This window comes from Pristiophorus japonicus, chromosome 10 (assembly GCF_044704955.1).
Source record: "Pristiophorus japonicus isolate sPriJap1 chromosome 10, sPriJap1.hap1, whole genome shotgun sequence".
In the NCBI taxonomy this organism is placed as follows: Eukaryota; Metazoa; Chordata; class Chondrichthyes; family Pristiophoridae; genus Pristiophorus; species Pristiophorus japonicus.
The window spans coordinates 142,458,236-142,479,635 of NC_091986.1; the positions used below are offsets into that span (position 1 = coordinate 142,458,236).

The 21,400-nt window shown below is 45.4% G+C and overlaps 1 protein-coding gene across 3 annotated transcripts in view; it reads left to right on the forward strand.

Moving 5' to 3' along the window:
- Positions 1-21,400, forward strand: part of dync2h1 (dynein cytoplasmic 2 heavy chain 1) — a 994,370-nt gene that overhangs the window by 352,422 nt on the left and 620,548 nt on the right. For all 3 annotated transcript variants that reach the window (XM_070892150.1, XM_070892151.1, XM_070892152.1), the window contains exons 61-62: positions 1,935-2,021; positions 15,927-16,053. In XM_070892150.1, the coding sequence (XP_070748251.1) occupies positions 1,935-2,021; positions 15,927-16,053 (214 nt within the window). The remainder of the gene's footprint in view (positions 1-1,934; positions 2,022-15,926; positions 16,054-21,400) is intronic.

The following is a 21,400-nucleotide window of genomic DNA, read 5'->3' on the forward strand; positions in this document are numbered from 1 at the left end:
TGACACCCAGCTCTACCTCACTACCAGGTCCAATGCGGGGGACCTACAGTCTCTGTTCCAGGTGGGGCAGACGGAACGGGTCGGTGGGGTGTCTGGGTTGCCGTGCGCTTCTTCCACTATCTACACTTGGCTTCAGCTTGCTCCTGGCGAAGAGATTCGAGGTGTTCAGCATCTTCCTGGTTGCTTTTCTTCCACTTTGAGTGGTCTTGGGTCAGGGATTCCCAGGTGTCGGTGAGGTTGTTGCACTTTTTCAAGGAGGCTTTGAGGGCTCCTCTGCCCACCTGGGGCTCGCTTGCCGTGTTGAAGCTCCGAGTAGAGCACTTGTTTTGGGAATCTTGTGTCAGGCATGCGGACGATGTGGCCCATCCAAACTGTGCTCACTGACTTACATTGGCTCCTGGTTAAGCAACGCCTTGATTTCAAAATTCTCATCAATGTTTTCAAATCCCTCTATGACGTCGCACCTTCCTATCTTTGTAATCTCCTCCAGCCCCACAACCCCACCGAGATCGATGCGCTCCTCCAATTCTGCCCTCTTGAGCATCCTTGATTATAATGACTCAACCATTGGTGGCCGTGCCTTCTGTTGCCGAGGCTCCAAGATCTGGAAATCCCTGCATAAACCTCTCCACGTCTCTACCTCTCTTTCCTCCTTCAAGATGCTCCTTAAAACATATCTCTTTAACCAAGCTTTTAGTCACCTGCCTTAATTTCTCCTTATACTGCTCGGTGTCAATTTTTTAAATCTCATAATACTCCTGTGAAGCGCCTTGGGAAGTTTCACTATGTTAAAGGCGCTATATAAATGCAAGTTGTTTTTGTTGTTGTTCCTTACACCAACTTACCTTGCACCTCCATCATTCCTTCCTTATTTATATTATCACATCCCTATCTCACTAGCCACCCCTCATACCCTCATCCCAGTGCAATCATATCAACTAACAACACACAAGGGTAGGCACTTGGGTGTTTTATGCAATATTCATGCAAAGTTTCAGTTAATGTGAACACTTTGAAATTTTGACATTGTTTAAAGTTAAATTTATCACATGCAAAGTGTAAGCATTATATTTTGTAGTGCATTCTAAATGCTTATACCATTTATTCTCAGTACCTAAAAATAATAATTCTGATTATATACAGGTCGTAAGTTCTGGCAGGACTGCACCTTTATTCACGTTTTGGGGAGGTTTTCTTTTAATTTGTTCTCGGGATATGGATGAAGTTGACAAAATAGCATTTATTGCATATCCCTAGTTCCTTAACCCTACTTACCCTGAGAATGTGATAGTGGGCCTTCTCATAGAACCACTGCAGTCCTTGTGGTGATGGTTTTCCCACAGTGGTGTGTAGTAAAATGTTGCAGAATATTGGCCCCGTAACAATGAACAAACCGTGATAAACAATGATTTATGTCCAAGTCAGGATGGTGATTATGTTTCCACAATGTTGCTGCTCTTGTGCCTCCTCGCAATAGAGATCAGAGGGGAAGGAGATGTTGGTTTAATCTGGGTGAGTTGCTGCAGTGCATCCTATAGATCATACATACTACAGCCATAGTGTACGAGTCTTGTTGTGGCTCCATTCCTCCATGTTGATTATGAAGCATTCTGGGAGTGCTATAAAGTTGTTGAGAAAAAAACAGGTCTATGCTTGAATATGTGGAAATGGCATGAGGCTGCGATGCAAAATGTTGAATTGCAACTACTCTGGAATAATATCATGGTTCAATTATACTGTTGCTGTAACTTAGTATAGTTCTTTATAATGCTTCACCATGAAACCTTTTTCTTATCGATTTGATAACCTGGTGATGCATTGTTGCAGCATCGTGTTTAATAATATTTTACATAAAGCATGTATAAATAATTCTCTCTCACACTAAAGTAATTTTTAGTACATATGTCTTCAGCTTTTCTCCTCTTCTTGACCAGAAACCTAAATAAAACTGAAGAAAGGAAACAGAATCTGGAAATCAAGCTCCACAGTGTGGGACGGAAAGTGGCTGAACTTAAAGAAAAGTAAGACCTTTACATGAACACATTTTTCAGAATGCAGAATGCAAAATTATGAATATTATTATAAGCTTAAAGCATAGAAGTTTACAATACAGAAGGAGGCCATTTTGCCCATCATGTCTATGCAACTCTCTACTAAAGCAAAGCAAACAATACCACAGCCTCGCTCTCTCCCCATAACCTTGTATATTCACTTGCTTCAAGTATTTATCTAATGTTCCCTTAAAAGAAGCAACAATCTCTGCCTCAACCAGTCCCGATAGCTAGGCATTCCACACTCCCAACAATCTTCCGTTTAAAAAAAAAATCTCTTCACCCCTCTCATGACACTTAGTAATCTTTTTAAATTGATGATCCTTTGGGCTAGATTTTTCATTATTTTTGCATGCATAATGCCCACTCAATGTCCATTTTAACACTGAAATGAGGTGTAACGCCCAGATATCACCCATTTAGCCACAAGATGGAAACTGATGCCCATTTTTTGCACATTTATCGCCGAGCGTTACTTTCAACATGTGCGTAACGGTGAGAAAAAATAATACCGCCTGCCCACTTTTTTGGGGCGGAATCATCAGAATGGACGATCCCAATGCCCATAATATCTGTTGTGGAAAAATATTTCCGAGACTGTATAATATATGAAGAGAGGTTTATTAAATCGGAGACAAAGCTTTGGGAGAAGTGTTAGAGACCCCTGTCTCTGAACCACTTCTCAATTTGGTATCTCTAGTGAGGTTCTTTTATCTTACAAATTACGTCACTTTACATCACATGCTTTCGCACTAGTCCTCAAGTCTAATCATCGCATTACAAGGTTGACAAAGCTTTTCATCCAAGGCTGAGCTCTTGATATAAACCATCCTCGCGTTGTGACAGGGCATTATAAACAAGTGCAGGCCTTTTGGCACTGGTATAGACAAACATACCCACTTATCTCTCCAGTCGTTCATTATCTCATTTTCCTATCTCCATAACTCAAGGCCAGCATACCTTGAAGTCTTAACTGTGTTTTTTTATATCAAGCATAATGCATCAGTATTGTCCCTTACAAAATTCATTAAAGGGGAAAATAAAAACAAATGTTTGGTCCCGTATACTAGTCAAGTATATGTCAAAAAATCCGCTCCAACAATATTTTCCCCTTTTGGTCCTGGAGGATGTTCACGAAATCCAGATGACCACAATGATAGTAGCATGGTGTCATATATTTGTCCTTTGGGGTATGTTACTTCCCTGATGTTCCGCATGTCCACCTTGCCTGTAGCTCTAGGCTACCCTTCAAAGATAGTGGTCGGTGTCATCGTCGTCTGTTTCTTCATCCTTGGTGTCTTCAGGTATTTCCATCAGGTGTGCTTCTTCTTCGGCGATTACACTGGCTACTGGCATCAGTCGGGCCGTCATAACTTTACAGCAGATATTAAAACACCCGATAATCAGACAGCAAGTAATTATTATTACAACCAGAATAATTACTCCATGCATACGATAGGACCCCCAGGATTCCCCTAACGGCCAGTCAAACCAGCCAGATCCTCCTGCTGTCGTGGATAACTTCTTTACCTCCCTTCTTATGTGATCAGCGAGGTTGGTTATGTTTTCTGAATTATCGGGAATGTAAGTGCAACATTCAGCTCCAATTAAGGCACATGTGCCCCCACTTTGTGCTAGTATCTAGGGCCATTCGGTTCTGGAGTACCATTGTGCGTATGGCTACCATTTCAGCCGTTATGCCCTTTATTGCTTCAGCAGTGTCATTAACTATCTGTTCCAGTACCCTCTCTAAGTTACGTAATTCATCCATGGTGAGTCCTATCCCGAATGGGAGCATCATGACCCCAGATAGCTTCTCTACCGGGGTAAGATCCCGTCTTAGTCGACCTGGTGTCTGTACTTCTGCTAAAGTACGTACCCGTCTGACAAAAGGGACCACATATCCCAAATAACAGGACCCCCTCCAGTTCTGAGGCAACCAGGGGTAGGCCTTATGCCCGCACATAAAATAAGTGCCATTGTATGCTGTTAGATTCGATCCCAATCTCCCTCTGAGCGCCCGTCGCCACCTAATCTTAGGGTCCCAGTCCTGGCTACCTGTTTGATTCTTCAAACCCTCTATTTCAAAGAACCCCTGGTTTGTTGTTTCGCTGGCTATTATGTTCCACCTGGTGAGGTTAAAGTATCCTGCTACAAAACCTGTTTCCTCACCAGTCAGGTTTCTAGTGAAACAAATGTCAGCGGTGGGCCTTCCAACTCCTGAGGTGTTGGTCAAAACCAGGAACGGGGTCGTACCGATCTATTGTATTGCGGCTGGTACCATCCGTCAATGCATCCAAAAGGTAACCCCCCGATCTCCACGTTTCTTTATCCCCACTCTGGTTCCAAGTATCATTTACTTCTCCTGTACCGTTTTGTCGCATTGCCCACTCCGCTACTTCCGAAATGTTAAGGGAGATTGACCTCAAAGGGATGCCTCCTTTGCTATGTATGGGGATGTGCGAACATACCCAGCAACTGGAAAAGTTCTTATTTTGCGCATCAACATAAGACATGTACAAAAAGGTATTCACATGTAACTCTCGTTTCGGTCTAGCTAGCAGGCCGGACCTAACACGAACTATGATAATCGCACCGATCGCAATATATAGTTTCATCTTATTACTCTATAATTAACAAATAGTCAAAGGCAAAATGGCAGTATGGCTTGCTTGAAGAATCTCTCGCTGTCAATCTGTAAATAGACAAACAACAACAATTAAAACATGTGCTAAACGGCTGGTTCAAAAACCTTAAGCTGGGTCCGATGCTTCCATTGTCCGTTCCCTTTAACATCGATGTAGGCACAAGTGTCCTTGCTGATTATAACCTCATACGGTCCTATCCATTTTTGGGGCAAACCCCGGTTTTCCCGGGAGGACCCTTACCATAACGCGACTTCCCGCCAACGGGACTTCAGGGAGCTTTGTAAGCTCTGCTTCCGCGTCTCTTTCTTCCTGATTGTCCCCAACTAATTTACGCCTCCCTTTTAATTGAGTACTTAGTTCCAAAACATACCGTTTTATTTTGTCTTTTAATGGGCCTACAACGGCCCCACCTGTTATGATGTTCTCTGGTAATTGCACCGCCCTTCCTGTCATTAGTTCATAAGGAGTTAATCCGGTTGTCTGGTTTGTCGTGGCTCTTAACTTCATCAACATAATGGGTAATACTTCTGTCCACGTTTTTCCTGACGTTTGCATGGCCTTTGCCAGGGCGTTCTTAAGAATATGGTTCATGCGCTCTACCATCCCAGAACTCTGCGGGTGGTAGGGGATGTGGAATTTTTGTTTTATGCCCATCAGCTGGCATATTGTTTTTACAATTTTTTTTTTCGGTGAAGTGGGTGCCTTGGTCAGAATATCCTTGCCACTGTTGAGGCAGTGCAATCACGTGTGGGGAAAGCTTCTACCCACCGGGTAAATTGATCTATAATCACTAAGCAATATCTTTTTCCATGGGATGGGGGCAAAGGACCTGTGAAATCAATTTGTACGTGTTCCCATGGCCCCCGTGGACGGGGCTGGTGTCCCATTTTAATTTTAATGGGCCTGCCTGGATTATATTGTGCGCACGTAACGCATCGATGGCAATATTTGGCGATATCTCTCCCCATCCCTTTCCACCACCAATCTCTCCCAAGACTCCTGGTCATGGCCTCTCACCCTGAATGAGACAGGCCATGATGCAACTCCAATATGGTATTCTGTATGCATTCAGGCGCCATTACCTTGTCGTTTCGTCTCCAAACGTTATCCTTCCCTTGCGCTGTGCCCTGCTTTGTCCACATACCTATTTCCTCCTCAGAAGTGTCCTGGTGTAGTTTCTCAATACTTATCTGTTGGTCTCGGGCCCCAGCGGCACTGACTGAGGCTTCCTCACACTCTTCCTGTTCTAATGCCTTCTGTGCAGCTACGGCTGCAGCTTTATTTCCCTGGTGACTCAGCCAATCTGGACTGGTTCGGTCCGGCTCCCTCCTGTGGGCTTTAATTTTCCGATAATTCCAGTGCCCGAGTGAGGGCTACCAGTTCTGCCACTTGAGCTGATGACCCCCCATTAATTCGCCCTGATTCAACTGTCTCTAGATCCTGGTTAACTACGGCCCATCCGGTATGAGGTAGTCCCTTTATGTATTTTCGTGAGCCGTCCACAAACAAGGTTTGTTCTGCGGTTTGAAGGGGGGCGTCTTTTATTCTATTCTCTTCCATATCCTCACCTACCTCTTCGCAAAAGTGGGGTTCCCCTTCACCCATCATACCTTCTGCGGGGTTGTTTCCTACATCCCTAATTATGGTTACCGCTTTGTTGGGTGTTAAGAGGACTGCTTCCCACTTTGCCCGTCTCATATTAGATACGGTTCTCAGTTTTCCTGTGTTTAACATTTCTACCAATGTGTGTTTAGTGTGGAGAATGATGTTTCCAGTCATCACCACAGGCTCACTTAATTTTTACCGCCCAAGCTGCACAATCTAGCGCGGCTATACATCTGGATAACCCAGTCACCACCGAGCTTCCGGTGGTGACTAGTTCTGACTTGAGTTTACTATACGCCTGTTCTTGTTCAGGGCCCCACTCTATGAGGTCTAGGGCCGGTTTCCCCCCTTTCACTAATCTTTGTATTGGCTCAGCAATTTTTGCAAAATCAGGGATAAAGTTTCGGCTGTAATTAAAGAGACCCAGTACCTTCCTCACCCCCCTTACCGTTACTGGTCTAGGCATGTCCTTGATAGCCTTTTTCCTATCCGAGGGCATTTCTTTCAGCCCCTTTGAGAGGCAGCACCCTAGGTACAGGACCTGAGATTTCCCTACCTGGGCCTTTTTGGGGTTAACCTTAAGGCCCGCCGTTTCCAGAGCCCTTAATACTAAGTATAGGGTTGCCTGATGTCCTTCCTTGGTTTCTGAGGCTATTAATATGTCGTCGACATATTGTAAAATACTATTTCCTGCCGGTACCTCTATTTGTTTTAGTACATCACTCATGACTCGATGGAATATGGCAGGACTATTATGGAATCCTTGTGGTAATCGGGTCCAAGTATATTGTTTATCCTCCACCGTGAAGGCAAATTTTTCTTGTGATTCTGGGTCGAGGGGAAGGGCCCAAAAACCATTGGCTATGTCCAGGACTGTAAAGACCTTATGTTCAGGGGATAATCCATTAAGAATTGTGGAGGGGCTGGCCACTATCGGGTGTAATTTGGGGGTGACCTTGTTAAGGGCAGTGTAGTCGATAGTGAGTCTATAACTCCCATCTGGTTTCCCTACCGGCCATGTTGGGGAGTTAGTGGTGCTAACTGTTTCTTTTAAGATACCCTTTTCCACTAGCCCTTTTACTATTTCTACAACCGCTGTTCTAGCTTCAGGTCTTATAGGGTATTGTCGGTGTGATTTATGAGGTGGTCCAGGGACTTTAATAGGATCCATCTTCGCCTTTCCAGTATCCAATTTTGTCTGTGCCCAGACCCTGGGCACAGAGGCACATATGCCTCCATACCCTCCAGTCCCGATAAGCCAGGTGCTGTAGCTGCACCTATACTTTCCACATGGTGGGCTATCTGCCCTAAATCTCCCTTACTGCCATCCGCCTTTGGCCATGTCAGTTTCCCCTTGCCGCAATCAATCAGGGCCTTAAATTCCCTCATTACATCATTCCCCAATATTGTTCCCTCACGATTCTTGCATACGTAAAATCTCATGGGTATATATAAGTTATCAATTTCCACCAATTGGGTGGTGCTCAGGTAGGCCAGTGTGGGCCGTCCATCTATTCCGTTTATCAGAGCCTTCTTGTCGGTGACGGGAAGGGGCATATAGGTAATGGATATTGAGGCTCCCGTGTCCACTAGCATCTCACACTGTCGGCCCCCTACTAGTGCAGACACATATATCCTTCCCTCCTTTTTACTTTGTACAGGGGCCGCCGGGCATCACAGGGTGGCTTTGTACTCCTGCCACTGCTGGTATTCCTGTTCTGACAGGGTCCTTGCCTTATTAGGATAGCCATTTTTACCATAGCATGTCGCTTCCAGGTGCCCTTTCTTACCACAATACGTACATTGCTTTTCACTGCCTTTCCCTTTGCATTCCCTGGCAAAATGGCCCGGTTTTCCACAATTATGGCAAGTCCCTCTTTTCTGCCCTCCTCCTGTTCCCGTGGCAGAGACCTTTTCCTGCTTTATCTTTTTCTTTTCTAAACTGCTAAAGCTTACTGTTTTAGCCTTTTTCAAAAGTCCCTTTTACACCTTCACAGATAGCTCACCACTCGCCCAGGAGTTTGACCTGATCCCTGAAGTTATTTCTAAATTTAAAACTTTTTTCTTTACTGAGCAAGAAGCTTTCATGTCAAGATTTTCCACAAAGGAAAATGGGAGCGTTTTAAAAGGCATTCTTTATCTCATTCCTAGACTAAATTTATGTCTTTCAACCCAATTGCAGGTTTTCTTTCGACAAGTAAGTGAGCGTGTCAAATAAATTCTTTTTTTTTTTACTTCCGGGACCATGTATTTTTTATCTTTTACTCAACAAACCTATCCTTTGTGCATTTCCTAGCTCCGTAACTTATCATCCGCATATATCCACACCTTCGTTTCTAACTTAAAATGTAATACCATAAGGTTCACAGTTTCTTAAACTTCCCACATACAGGACAACACTATGAAGGGTTAAAAAAAATTTCACTCTGTTTGGAAAAAGTGGATGGAGCTAAAACAGGCAGGCAACTCCACACCTTCCCAAGCAGGCTTTCATTCATTCCACAGTCAAAATCATTCAAGTACTCTCTTCATTCAAAATAGACACTCACAAAAGTCTCTCTTCATTCAACAAAGCTTATGTCTGGATCCATATGTCACTTAAGATAGTCACTATCAGCTTTTTTTTTATGGCATTACGTAATTACGCAAGTTACAATTAATGATAGGAATTAATTAATGACCCGGGCAGCCCGTGTTTTACATTCCCTTCCTTACATTCCATGTTCGCCAGTCTTGGACGTTTCCCTTTGTTTCTATAATACTCACGGCCACGACTACTCTGTGGAGACCCTTTGTCTTCGCAACAAAGCTAGCGTGTTTCCTTACCACCGGAGTTTTCGGCTCTAGGTTGGAGTGATCAGTTCCCTTCTGCACCGACCTTATTTACTAAAGGGACAACTCAAACTGGTTAGTCAGCCTCTTCCCGCTATCTACTTACTCGTATCTTATACACTATCCCGTCATGCCCGTACACCTCTCTTTTCAGTCTCTAACACCAGATTCCAGATACTGTCTTAAGTGATCACGTCTGATCGGACAGCATCCTGTTCGTGACGCCATTTTGTTGTGGAAAAATATTTCCGAGACTGTATAATATATAAAGAGAGGTTTATTAAATCGGAGACAAAGCTTTGGGAGAAGTGGTTCAGAGACCGCCCACTTTTTTGTTGTAAGGATCACATTTGCCGAAACTAACGCCCAGTATATTGCCCATCTTTACTTTCGGCATCTCGCCGACAATATCGCTCACCGAAAAAGCTGCTGGGATAAAGTTGAACTAATCGGAACTACTTACAGCGGTATGGACGCCATGTTTTAAATCGCAGGTCGCATCATTTAAAAGGCTGCTCTGCTTCAACTTCGGGGGAGTTCGGATGTACTCTGGAGGTGTTTGGAGGTGATGTGAACATCTGAACAAACTGTAGACGATTGGAATTTACTAGGTGTCTTAGTGGGGACATTCATTCTTTGTGAACAATTGGTGGAAAACAGATAGCTATTGGAATGGGACCTGTCATTTCTCACCCTCTTTTGATGACCACTCACATGCTGCAGACGTGAGATGGCAGAAGGTACATTGGACAGCATCATGTGCCCAATGTAATACAAATATTTTGTATCAGTCTTTACGGTAGAGGACACTGACAATATTCCATCAGTAGATAGTCAAGGGGCTATAGGGGATGAGGAACTTAACACAATCACAATCACAATCACTAAGGAGGTAGTACTCAGTAAGATAATGGGACTAAAGGCAGATAAATCCCCTGGACATGATGGCCTGCATCCTAGGGTCTTAAGAGACGTAGGGATTGTGGATGCATTGGTTTTAATTTACCAAAATTCCCTGGATTCTGGGGAGGTCCCAGCAGATTGGAAAACTGCAAATGTAACGCCCCTATTTAAAAAAGGAGGCAGACAGAAAGCAGGAAACTATAGACCAGTTAGCCTAACATCTGTGGTTGGGAAAATGATGGAGACCATTATTAAAGAAGCAGTAGCAGGACATTTGGAGAAACAAAATTCGGTCAGGCAGAGTCAGCATGGATTTATGAAGGGGAAGTCATGTTTGACAAATTTTCTGGAATTCTTTGAGGATGTAACGAACAGGGTGGATAAAGGGGAACCAGTGGATGTGGTGTATCTGGACTTCCAGAAGGCATTTGACAAGGTGCCACATAAAAGGTTACTGCACAAGATAAAAGTTCACGGGGTTGGGGGTAATATATTAGCATGGATAGAGGATTGGCTAACTAACAGGAAACAGAGAGTCGTGATAAATGGTTAATTCTCGGGTTGGCAATCAGTAACTAGTGGGGTGCCGCAGGGATCTGTGCAGGGACCCCAACAATTTACAATCTATATTAACAACTTGGAAGAAGGGACCGAGTATAACGTAGCCAAGTTTGCTGACGATACAAACATGGGGAAAAAAACAATGTGTGAGGAGGACACAAAAAATCTGCAAAAGGACATAGACAGGCTAAGTGAGTGGGCAAAAATTTGGCAGATGGAGTATAATGTTGGAAAGTGCGAGGTCATGCACTTTGGCAGAAAAAAAATCAAAGAGCAAGTTATTATTTAAATGGAGAAAGATTGCAAAGTGCTGCAGTACAGCAGGATCTGGGGGTCCTTGTGCATGAAACACAAAAGGATAGTATGCAGATAAAGCAAGTGATCAGGAAGGCCAATGAAATCTTGCCCTTTATTGCAAAGACGATGGAGTACAAAAGCAGGGAAGTCTTGCTACAGTTATTCAGTGTATTGGTGAGACCACACCTGGAATACTGCGTGCAGTTTTGGTTTACATATTTAGGAAAGGATATACTTGCTTTGGAGGCAGTTCAGAGAAGGTTCACTAGGTTGATTCTGGAGATGAGGGGGTTGACTTATGAGGAAAGGTTGAGTAGGTTGGGCCTCAACTCGTTGGAATTCAGAAGAATGAGAGGTGATCTTAGCGAAACGTATAAGATTATGAGGGGGCTTGACAAGGTGGATGCGGAGAGGATGTTTCCACTGATAGGGAAGTCTAGAACTAGAGAGCATAATCTTAGAATAAGGGGCCGCCCATTTCAAACAGAGATGAGGAGAAATTTCTCCTCTCAGAGGGTTGTGAATCTGTGGAATTCGCTGCCTCAAAGAGCTGTGGAAGCTGGGACATTGAATAAATTTAAGACAGAAATAGATAGTTTCTTAAACGATAAGGGAATAAGGGGTTATGGGAGCGGGCAGGGAAGTGGACCCAAGCCTATGATTGGATCAGCCATGATCGTATGAAATGGCGGTGCAGGCTCGAGGGGCCGTTTGGCCTACTACTCCTCCTATTTCTTATGTTCTTATGTTATTATGTAAGATGTGGCAGACTGATGAGGAGGACCAGACGTTACACCCCCCGCAAATACAGAAAGAAACAGTCTTACCTCAACTTGTGCGACACCACCTGCCTTAGGAGACTGCGCTTCCATAAAGAGGTTATCAGTGAGATATGCCAACTCATAAGGGGAGATCTGCAGCCTGCCAGCACCATCAGGACTGCACTGTCCTTTGAGATCAAGGTCACCGTGCCACTGTCGTTCTACGCGTCGGGTTCCTTTCAGGCCTCAGCTGGCGACATTTGCGGTATATCTCATCATGCCACACATTGCTGCATTAGACAGGTCACTGAAGCCCTGTACGCACGCAGTATGGACTTTATCAGCTTCCCTATGTCCAGGGAGGCTCAGACTGAGCGGGCTTCAGGATTCTACCGAATTGCTAACTTTCCCAAGGTGCAGGGAGCAATAGACTGTACGCACATCGCGATGCGGGCACCTGTTCAGGATGCAGAGGTTTTCAGGAACCGCAAGGGATTCCACTCCCTGAATGTGCAACTCGTTGTCGACCACCAGCAAATTATTATGGCAGTAAATGCTAAATTTCCGGGCAGCATCCATGATGCTCACATCCTGCGTGAGAGCACTGTATCTTACTTGTTTACCAGTCAGCCACAAGGTCAATGCTGGATGCTTGGTGACAAAAGATATGGCCTCACCACCTGGCTGATGACCCCACCTGCGTGACACCTACACCGAAGCCAAGAAGCGATGAGAGCTACAGAGCCATACGCAATATCATGGGGAAAACCATTGGAGTGCTTAAGCAGCGCTTTAGATGCCTGGACCGTTCAGGAGGCGAGCTCCAATAACACGCTGAGCAGGTAGCTCAATTTGTGGTGGTGTGCTGCATGCTGCACAACTTGGTTATCAGGAGGGGACAAGAATTGCCAGAAGGGTCTGACGGTCCACCTCAGGAGAGAGAGGACGAGGAGGTGGACGCTGATATCGGGCCAGACAATCAGGCTGATGCTCAAGCCATGCCCCCGCCTCCCCGCAGACTGCAGGAAAGAGTCCGTGGTGGCATCATAGCTGCAAGACTCTTGCGCCAGGAGCTCATAAATGAGCGCTTAGCTTGAAAGAACATTGGTGGTTTTCACAAAGCTGACACACTGCTGGGTGTGCAGGTCATACATCAATGGTGTGCATCACCTTGATGACAGTTAAAGTTTAAGTTGATTCAAGTTAAGTGTGATTATACCCTTTCATGTTAAGGAATCACCAGTGTGTAACGGTGCAGCTATCTGAGCCAATGTGCAACAAGGTTATGTTAAATAAAAAACATTTACATAGAAACATAGAAATTAGGTGCAGGAACAGGCCATTCGGCCCTTCGAGCCTGCACTGCCATTCAATAAGATCATGGCTGATCATTCAACCTCAATATCCCTTTCCTGCTTTCTCTCCATACCCCTTGATCCCTTTGGCCGTAAGGGCCACATCTAATTCACTTCTGAATCTATCTAACGAACTGGCCTGAATAACTTTCTGCGGTAGAGAATTCCACAGGTTAACCACTCTCTTATTAAAGAACTTTCTCCTTATCTTGGTCCTAAATGGCTTACCACTTATTCTTAGACTGTGACCCCTGGTTCTGGAACTCCCCAGCAATGGGAACATTCTTCCTGCCTCTAACCTGTCCAATCCCGTCAGAATGTTATATATTTCTATGAGCTCCCCTCTCATTCTTCTAAATTCCAGTGGATACAAGCCCAGTTGATCCAGTCTCTCCTCATATGTCAGTCCTGCCATCCCGGGAATCAGTCTGGTGAACCTTCGCTGTACTCCCTCAATTGCAAGAATGTCCTTCCTCAGATTAGGAGACCAAAACTGAACACAATATTCCAGTTGTGGCCTCACCAAGGCTCTGTACAACTTCAGTAAGACTTCCCTGCTCCTATACTCAAATCCTCTAGCTGTGAAGGCCAACATGCCATTTGCCGCCTTCACCGCCTGCTGTACCTGCATGCCAAACTTCAATGACTGATGTACCATGACACGCAGGTCTCGTTGCACCTCCCCTTTTCCTAATCTGTCACCATTTAGATAATATTCTGTCTTCCTGTTTTTGCCACCAATGTGGATAACCTCACATTTAACCACACATTATACTGCATCTGCCATGCATTTGCTCACTCACCTAACCTGTCCAAATCTATCTGCAGCCTCTTAGCATCCTCCTCACAGTTCACACCGCCACCCAGCTTAGTGTCATCTGCAAATTTGGAGATATTACATTCAATTCCTTTATCTAAATCATAGATGTATATTGTAAATACCTGGTGTCCCAGCACTGAACCCTGCGGCACCCCACTGGTCACTGCCTGCCATTCTGAAAAGGACCCGTTTATTCCAACTCTCTGCTTCGTGTCTGCCAACCAGTTCTCTATCCACGTCAATACATTACCCCCAATACCATGTGCTTTAATTTTGCACACTAATCTCTTGTGTGGGACTTTGTCAAAAGCCTTTTGAAAGTCCAAGTACACCACATCCACTGGTTCTCCCTTGTCCACTCTACTAGTTACATCCTCAAAAAATTCTAGAAGCTTTGTCAAGCATGATTTCCCTTTCATAAATCCATGCTGACTTGGACCGATCCTGTCACTGCTTTCCAAATGCGCTGCTATTTCATCTTTAATAATTGATTCCAACATTTTCCCCACCACCGCTGTCAGGCTAACCGGTCTAGAATTTTGTTTTCTCTCTCCCTCCTTTTTCAAAAAGTGGTGTTCCATTAGCTATCCTCCAGTTCATAGGAACTGATCCAGAGTGAATAGAATGTTGGAAAATGATCACCAATGCATCCACTATTTCGAGGGCCACTTCCTGAAGTACTCTGGGATGCAGCCTATCAGGCCCTGGGGATTTATCGGCCTTCAATCCCATCAATTTCCCTAACACAATTTCCTGGCTAATAAGGATTTCCTTCAGTTCCTCCTTTTCGCTAGACCCGCGAACCCCTAGTATTTTTGGATGGTTATTTGTGTCTTCCTTAATGAAGACAGATCCAAAGTATTTGTTCAGTTGGTCTGCCATTTCTTTGTTCCCCATTATAAATTCACCTGATTCTGACTGCAAAGGACCTACGTTGGTCTTCACTAATCTTTTTCTCTTCACATATCTAAAGAAGCTTTTGTAGTCAGTTTACTCCGACCATTTTTCTGAAATCATAAGTATATCTGTAAAAACCACCCCACCCCAGCCCACAACAAATTTATCACATTTACATCATTACAATAGTCCCCATTTCCCTCAATACGGAACACAAATGCAAACCAACAAGGTAGGCCCCTTGCCCTAATCCTCGCACCAAAATAGCAGCAGCAACCTAAAAATATGCCCCAGACAAGACCTGCGGCCATGCATCTCACTTTCCTCCCTCCCCCCCGCCACCCCCCCCCCCCCCCTCGCTTCCCCTCCCCATCTCTAACCCTAACCCTTCCCCTTCCCCTTCCCCTCTTGCTTCCAAGCTGCCTGGCCGAGGAGTTCCTCAGGTGATGGTTCATTGCGGGGTGATGACGCCAGAACCGCTGCTTGGACAGATACGGGAGAGGATGGTCCTGAGGTGGGAATGTGCTCCGAACAAGATGTTGCTCCTGGCTCTCGTGTCGTTGGCAATGGGGGTGCAGTGCCGCACTCCGGGACCACTGGGAGCCCTCTGCCACCAGTGTTTCTGGCTAACAGCTCCAGGGCCTCCTCCATCCCTTCCATGTTATGTATTATTTGTTAGACAAAAACTCAGTGCCAACTACATTCTTGGTGCTTCGTAGGCTTTTTGCTGCTGGTGAATCTCCCTCATGCCTCCCACAACAGCCAAATAAGCACACACCACACCCACACACTCTTTTATTTCCTCTCTTCTCATTCTTTCTCTGTCTCCTCTTCTGCGCATGTAATGATGACCCTGACCTCCTGAATTGTGGGAAACGAGTGTTGCCATGCAGTTGCGAAGGACGGCGACACTTTACGGCAGAAGGTCAGAGAGATTTAATGCTAGCGCCCATTTCAGACCGCTCGCGGTAACGCCCAATTTTTAAAATGGAGACTAGGGGCTTTGAAAATGGGTGACAAGCCGGCGATCTGAAAACCCATTTTTACCGCCCATGCTGGAAATAATGCCCATTTTTGGGCGATCTGCACAATAATGTAAAATCTAGCCCTTTGTCACTGACGTCCTTGATTATTCCATGTTTACTAATTTAATCTAGTTACATACTTAAAGTTGTTGCACCATTTTGTTTAAATAGATTCCAGATTAGAACAACTGAAGCTGCTAAACTGGAAGCAGAAGTAAATAAAGCTCAGGAAACCATTGAGGCAGCTGAAAAACTGATTGGCCAGCTTGATGGAGAACACAGAAGGTGGAATGCACAAGTAAGTTTCATTTTTGAAATTAGGTAAAATGATTTGGATTATTATATTATGCTAGTGTTCTAACTGCTATAGTTTTTTAAATAACCATATGTCTTAATACTTCAAAAGAGATGCTTGTAATGGAATTAGAAAGTTCATCTTACAATTTGGGAAAGGCTGATAGTAAGATTTATTGGAGATAGCTGAGCACAGGTCACTAGTGAAAAAGCTCCTGAAGTTTTAATTTTGTCTTCACTGCATGTTGGTTAATACAGTAAATCAAGAGTACTTGCTTTTTGTTGAAGGTGACAATTCCAAGTAGTGACTTGCTCAAGAATGTTTGATTGTCATAAGGATTTTGAAAAATGATTTAGAAATTACAGCACGGAAATAGACTTGGCTCAACCAGTCCGTGTTGGTGTTTATCCTCCACATGAGCAATAGTGCTAATCAATGTTCCCTCTAAGGTGCTGCGCATGGCCCTGTAGTAATCTGAAAGGTCCTGTGCAGGCCGCTCATCGGCTTTTACATTGTTAATACTGTGTATGCGCAGAAATTTAAAGGGACCTCACATTAAAAGAAATCGACTGCACAAAACAAAGCGCAGCTGACAGGGAACATTGGTGCTAATTCTATGTGTCCACTCCGATAAAGCATAAGAGTGGGCATTGCCTGATGTTGAGCATCGTTGTTTGGCATTGTGTGAGTTCTGTTCAAAAATGGTACATTTTAAATATTTTGCCATCTATTGTAGAATATGCAGAATCATTGATATTCTTGGTTTCATTAAAACAAATAATTTGTATCTCCTGTTGATAGAAATATGTCTAATGTTAAATCGAGCCTGATGTGTCCCGATGTGCCAAGATTTCCATTTCAGTAATTGAAAAGCTACATTTGATCATCAAAAATCACATTGGTGGTGGGAGTCCAGTTATCGGTATTCTTGCATGTGTTTGAAGGCATACATGGATCTTTGCTTTGCTCAACTTCACAATACTGTGCACATGAAGTCAAATGATGGCTTTTGTTTGCATTGTTGTGAAATAGAGCGAAAGCGGTATCCTTCCATGTCAAAAATTGACAATACTTTTGTCTAATTTTTTCTCTCCGTTTTCTTTTCTTCCCTTTATTTTCTCTTTTTATATTTTCTCTGTTGTATTTTCTCATTCTCTTGTTTCTCTGTCTTTTTTCCTCTCTGCCTTGGCCCCATTTTCTTTCTCTACTGTTTTATTTTTTCCTGACCAGACTTTTCTCTTTATTTTATATTTTGATTAATAAAGAATATCTTGCTGTAAGTATAAATGCTGCTGTTTCCTTTTGCTTTCTGACAATGTAGAGCAAGATCAGGACAGAAAGGATGCAGCTGAGATGGGGTTATCCAGAATCCATTACACCAGTGAAATATTATTGCTAAAATTATGGTCCTTGTAATTTTAACTGGAGATTTTCACTGACATTACAAATCCTGGAAAAACTTCAATGCCACTGAATTATTTTGTTCTTTCTTGCTTTGCTGCCAAAGAAAGTGAAAGAATCCCTTGAAGCTCGGATTTACCAGCACAGTGCACACGTGATATCTTGATCTTGGCGGGACCTAATCATAGGCAGTCCCTTGAAATCGAGGAAGATTTGCTTCCACTCTAAAAGTGAGTTCTCAGGTGACTGTACAGTCCAATTACAGTCTTTGTCACAGGTGGGGCAGACAGTGGTTGAAAGAAAGTGTGGGTGGGGAGCCTGGTTTGCCGCATGCTCCTTCCGCTGTCTGTGCTTGATTTCTGCATGCTCTCGGCGACAAGACTCGAGGTGCTCAGTGCCCTCCTGGATGCTCTTCCTCCATTTTGGGCGGTCTTGGGCCAGGAATGGTGGCGGTGGGGCTGTTGCACTTTATCAAGGGGGCTTTGAGGGTGTCCTTGAAACTTTTCCTCTGCCCACCTAGGGCTCGCTTGCTGTGTAAGAGTTCCGCGTAGAGCACTTGCTTAGGGAGTCTCGTGTCGGACATGCAGACGATGTGGCCCGCCCAATGGAGCTGGTCGGGTGTAGTCAGTGCTTCGATGCTGGGGTTGTTGGCCTGAGCGAGAACACTGACGTTAGTTGATCCTCCCAGTGGATTTGCAGGATCTTGTGGAGGCAGCATTGATGGTACTTCTCCAGCGCTTTGAGATGTCTGCTGTATATGGTCCATGTCTCTGAGCCGTACAGGAGGGCGGGTATCACTACTGCCCTGTAGACCATAAGCTTAGTGTCAGATTTAAGGTCCTGGACTTCAAACACGCTCTTCCTCAGGCAAACTGAAGGCGGTGTTGGACTTAGTCATCGATGTCTGCCCTTGCTGTTAGTAGGCTCCTGAGGTATGGAAAATGGCCCACGTTGTCCAAGGCCATGCCGTGGATTTTGATGACCCGGGGGGCAGTCCTATGCAGCGGGGTCAGGTTGGTGGAGGACCTTTGTCATGGATGTTTAGTGGATGGCCCATGCTTTCGTACACCTCGGTGAAGGTGTTGACGATGGCTTGGAGTTCGGCCTCCAAGTCTGCGCAGACGCAAGCGTCGTTCACATACTATAATTCGATGACAGAGGATGGGACGACCTAGGATCTATCCTGGAGAAGGCGAAGGTTGAACAGGTTGCCATTGGTTCTATGGTTAGTTCCATTCCAGCGGGGAGCTTGTTGAGAGTGAGATGGAGCATTGCAGCAAGGGAGATCAAGAAAAGCATTGGTGCGATGATGCAGCCTTGCTTGACCCCGGTCCGGATGTGGATTGGGTCTGTGGTGGATCCGTTGGTCAGGATCATGGCTTGCATGTCATAGTGGAGCAGGCGGAGGATGGTGACAAAATTTTTGGGCAGCCAAAATGGAGGAGGCACTCCATAATCCCTCATGGTTGAGTGTCAAAGACCTTTGTGAGGCCAAAGAAGGCCATGTCCAAGGGTTGGTGCTGTTCCCTGCATTTCTCTTGTCGCTGTCGCATGATGAAGATCATGTCCGTTGTACTCCTTAGTGGACGGAATCCGCATTGCGACTCTGGGAGGAGCTCTTCAGCCACGGTGAGAAGACGTTTGAGGAAGATTCTTGCAATGACTTTCCCAGTGGCCGACAGCAGGGAGATTCCTTTGTAGTTACCGCTGTCCGACTTGTCCCCTTTTTTGAAGGTGGTCACATTTACGGCATCTCTAAGATCACCTAGCATGCTCTCAACCGTCCAAACAAGAGAGATGAGGTCATGCATTCGTGCCAATTGTGCTTCTCCGCCATACTTTAGTGCCTCGGCGGGGATTCCATTTATCCCTGATGCCTTGTTGTTCTTGAGCTGTTGGATGGCTTTTTCTACCTCGTGCAGGGCTGGGGTTTTGCTGAGATGGTGGCGGCTATCATGCTGCGAGATGGAGTCGAGGACACTTGCGACGAAGGCAGAGTCTCGGTTAAGGAGATCTTTGAAGTGCTCCTTCCAGCAGGTCCTGACTGCCTCAGTGTCCTGAATGAGTGCCTCTCCGTTCTTGGTCAGCAGTGGGGTGGGGCCTTGGGTGCTTGGGCCATAGGTGGACTTGACTGCGCTAAAGAAACCTTGCACGTCGTGTTTGTCGGCCAACTGCTGGATCTCCTGTGCTTTCTCCACCCACCAACTATTCTTTAAGTCGCGGATTTTTTGTTGTACTTCGGTCTTCAGCCACTTGTTGAGCTGCTTTGCTGCTCCCGAATTGGGTTGCTGCTTTAGGTTCAGAAATGCTTTGCGCTTGTGACTTATTAGCTCCTGGATCTCCTAGTAATTCTCGTCAAACCAGTCTTTGTGTTTCCTGGTTGAGTGACCGAGTGTCTCTTCGCAGGCGCTGGTTATAGAGGTCTTGGGGGCAGACCAGGTGCTGTGAGCACACTGCGCCTCGGGGTCATCGGAGGTCGCCAGGTTGGCAGTGAGGCGCTGGCTGTGTAGGGCTTTCTTAACTGTGCCTTTGAGTGTCCCATCGTTGCGGCATCGTTTCTGTTGCCGTCACTGTTTTGGGCCTATATTGATAATGATGGAGCGGATTAGGTGGTGGTCCATCCAGCAGTCGTCGGCTCCTGTCATGGTGTGGGTGATGCGCATGTCTTTGCTGTCCCTCGCTCGGACGATGACATAGTCGAGCAGATGCCAGTCCTTGGAGTGTGGGTGTTGACATGAAGACTTGTACTTGTCCCTCTAATGGAACAAGGTGTTGGTGATGACGAGGTCATGTTCTAGGCATTTTGTCAGGAGCAGGGTACCGCTGGAGTTGGTTTTCCCTACTCCATCTCTGCCGATCACGCCTCCCCAGAGGTCTGTGCCCTTACCGACTCTGGCATTAAAGTTGGCAATTAGTAATGATTACCGACTGATGTGCCAAATCTTGCCAAAGGCCGTAACATGCTTGTAAGAATGCATTTGGCTCAGGGACTACATAAAGAATTTAACTGCATTCATCAGACATGGGGAAAAGTAACACAAGTTTGTTGTATGACTGCAAGAGTTAATGCATTAGAGGAGCTTTTCTGAGTATTACATAGAATCACATAGAATTTACAGCACATTTGGCTCTATTGGTCTATGCCGGTAGTTATGCTCCACACAAACCTCCTCCCACCAATTTTCCCTGTAATTTTCTTTGCCGCCCATTCAAAAAACCACGCCTGAGCGATTCTTGCATTGAAAAGCCGGCTGCGTGGGATCCCTGGAGTCTTGCGCAGCCGTGCAGCTTCTCATCCGATAGGCAGTCCCTCGGAATCGAGGAGGACTTGCTTCCACTCCCAAAGTGAGTTCTTTGATGGCTGAACAGTCCGATACGAGAGCTACAGACCCTAGTACAGGTGGGACAGGTGAGGGAAGGGGTTGATGGGGCTGGTTTGCCGCGTGCTCCTTCCGTTGCCTGTGCTTGGCCTCTTCTTGCTCTTTGCGTTGAGACTCGAAGAGCTCAACGCCCTCCCGGATGGACTTTCTCCACCTCGGGCGGTCTGCGGCCAGGGTTTCCCAGGTGTCAGTGGTGATGTCGCACTTTACCAGCGAGGCTTTGAGGGTTTTCGCTGTCCTCCTTTGGCTCGTTTACCAGCAAAGAGCTCCGCATAAAGCATTTGCTTCGAGAGTCTCGTATCTGGCATGCAAACTATGTGGCCTGCCCAACGAAGCTGATCGAGTGTGGTCAGTGCTTCAATATTGGGGATGTTAGCCTGGTCGAGGATACTGATGTTGGTGCGCCTGTCCTCCCAGGGGATTTGCAGGATCTTGCAGAGACATCGTTGGTGATATATCTCCAGCGACTTGAGGTGCCTTCTATACATCGTCCATGCCTCAGATCCATACAGGAGGGCGGGTATCACTACAGCCTTGTAGACCATGATTTTGGTGGTAGATTTGAGGGC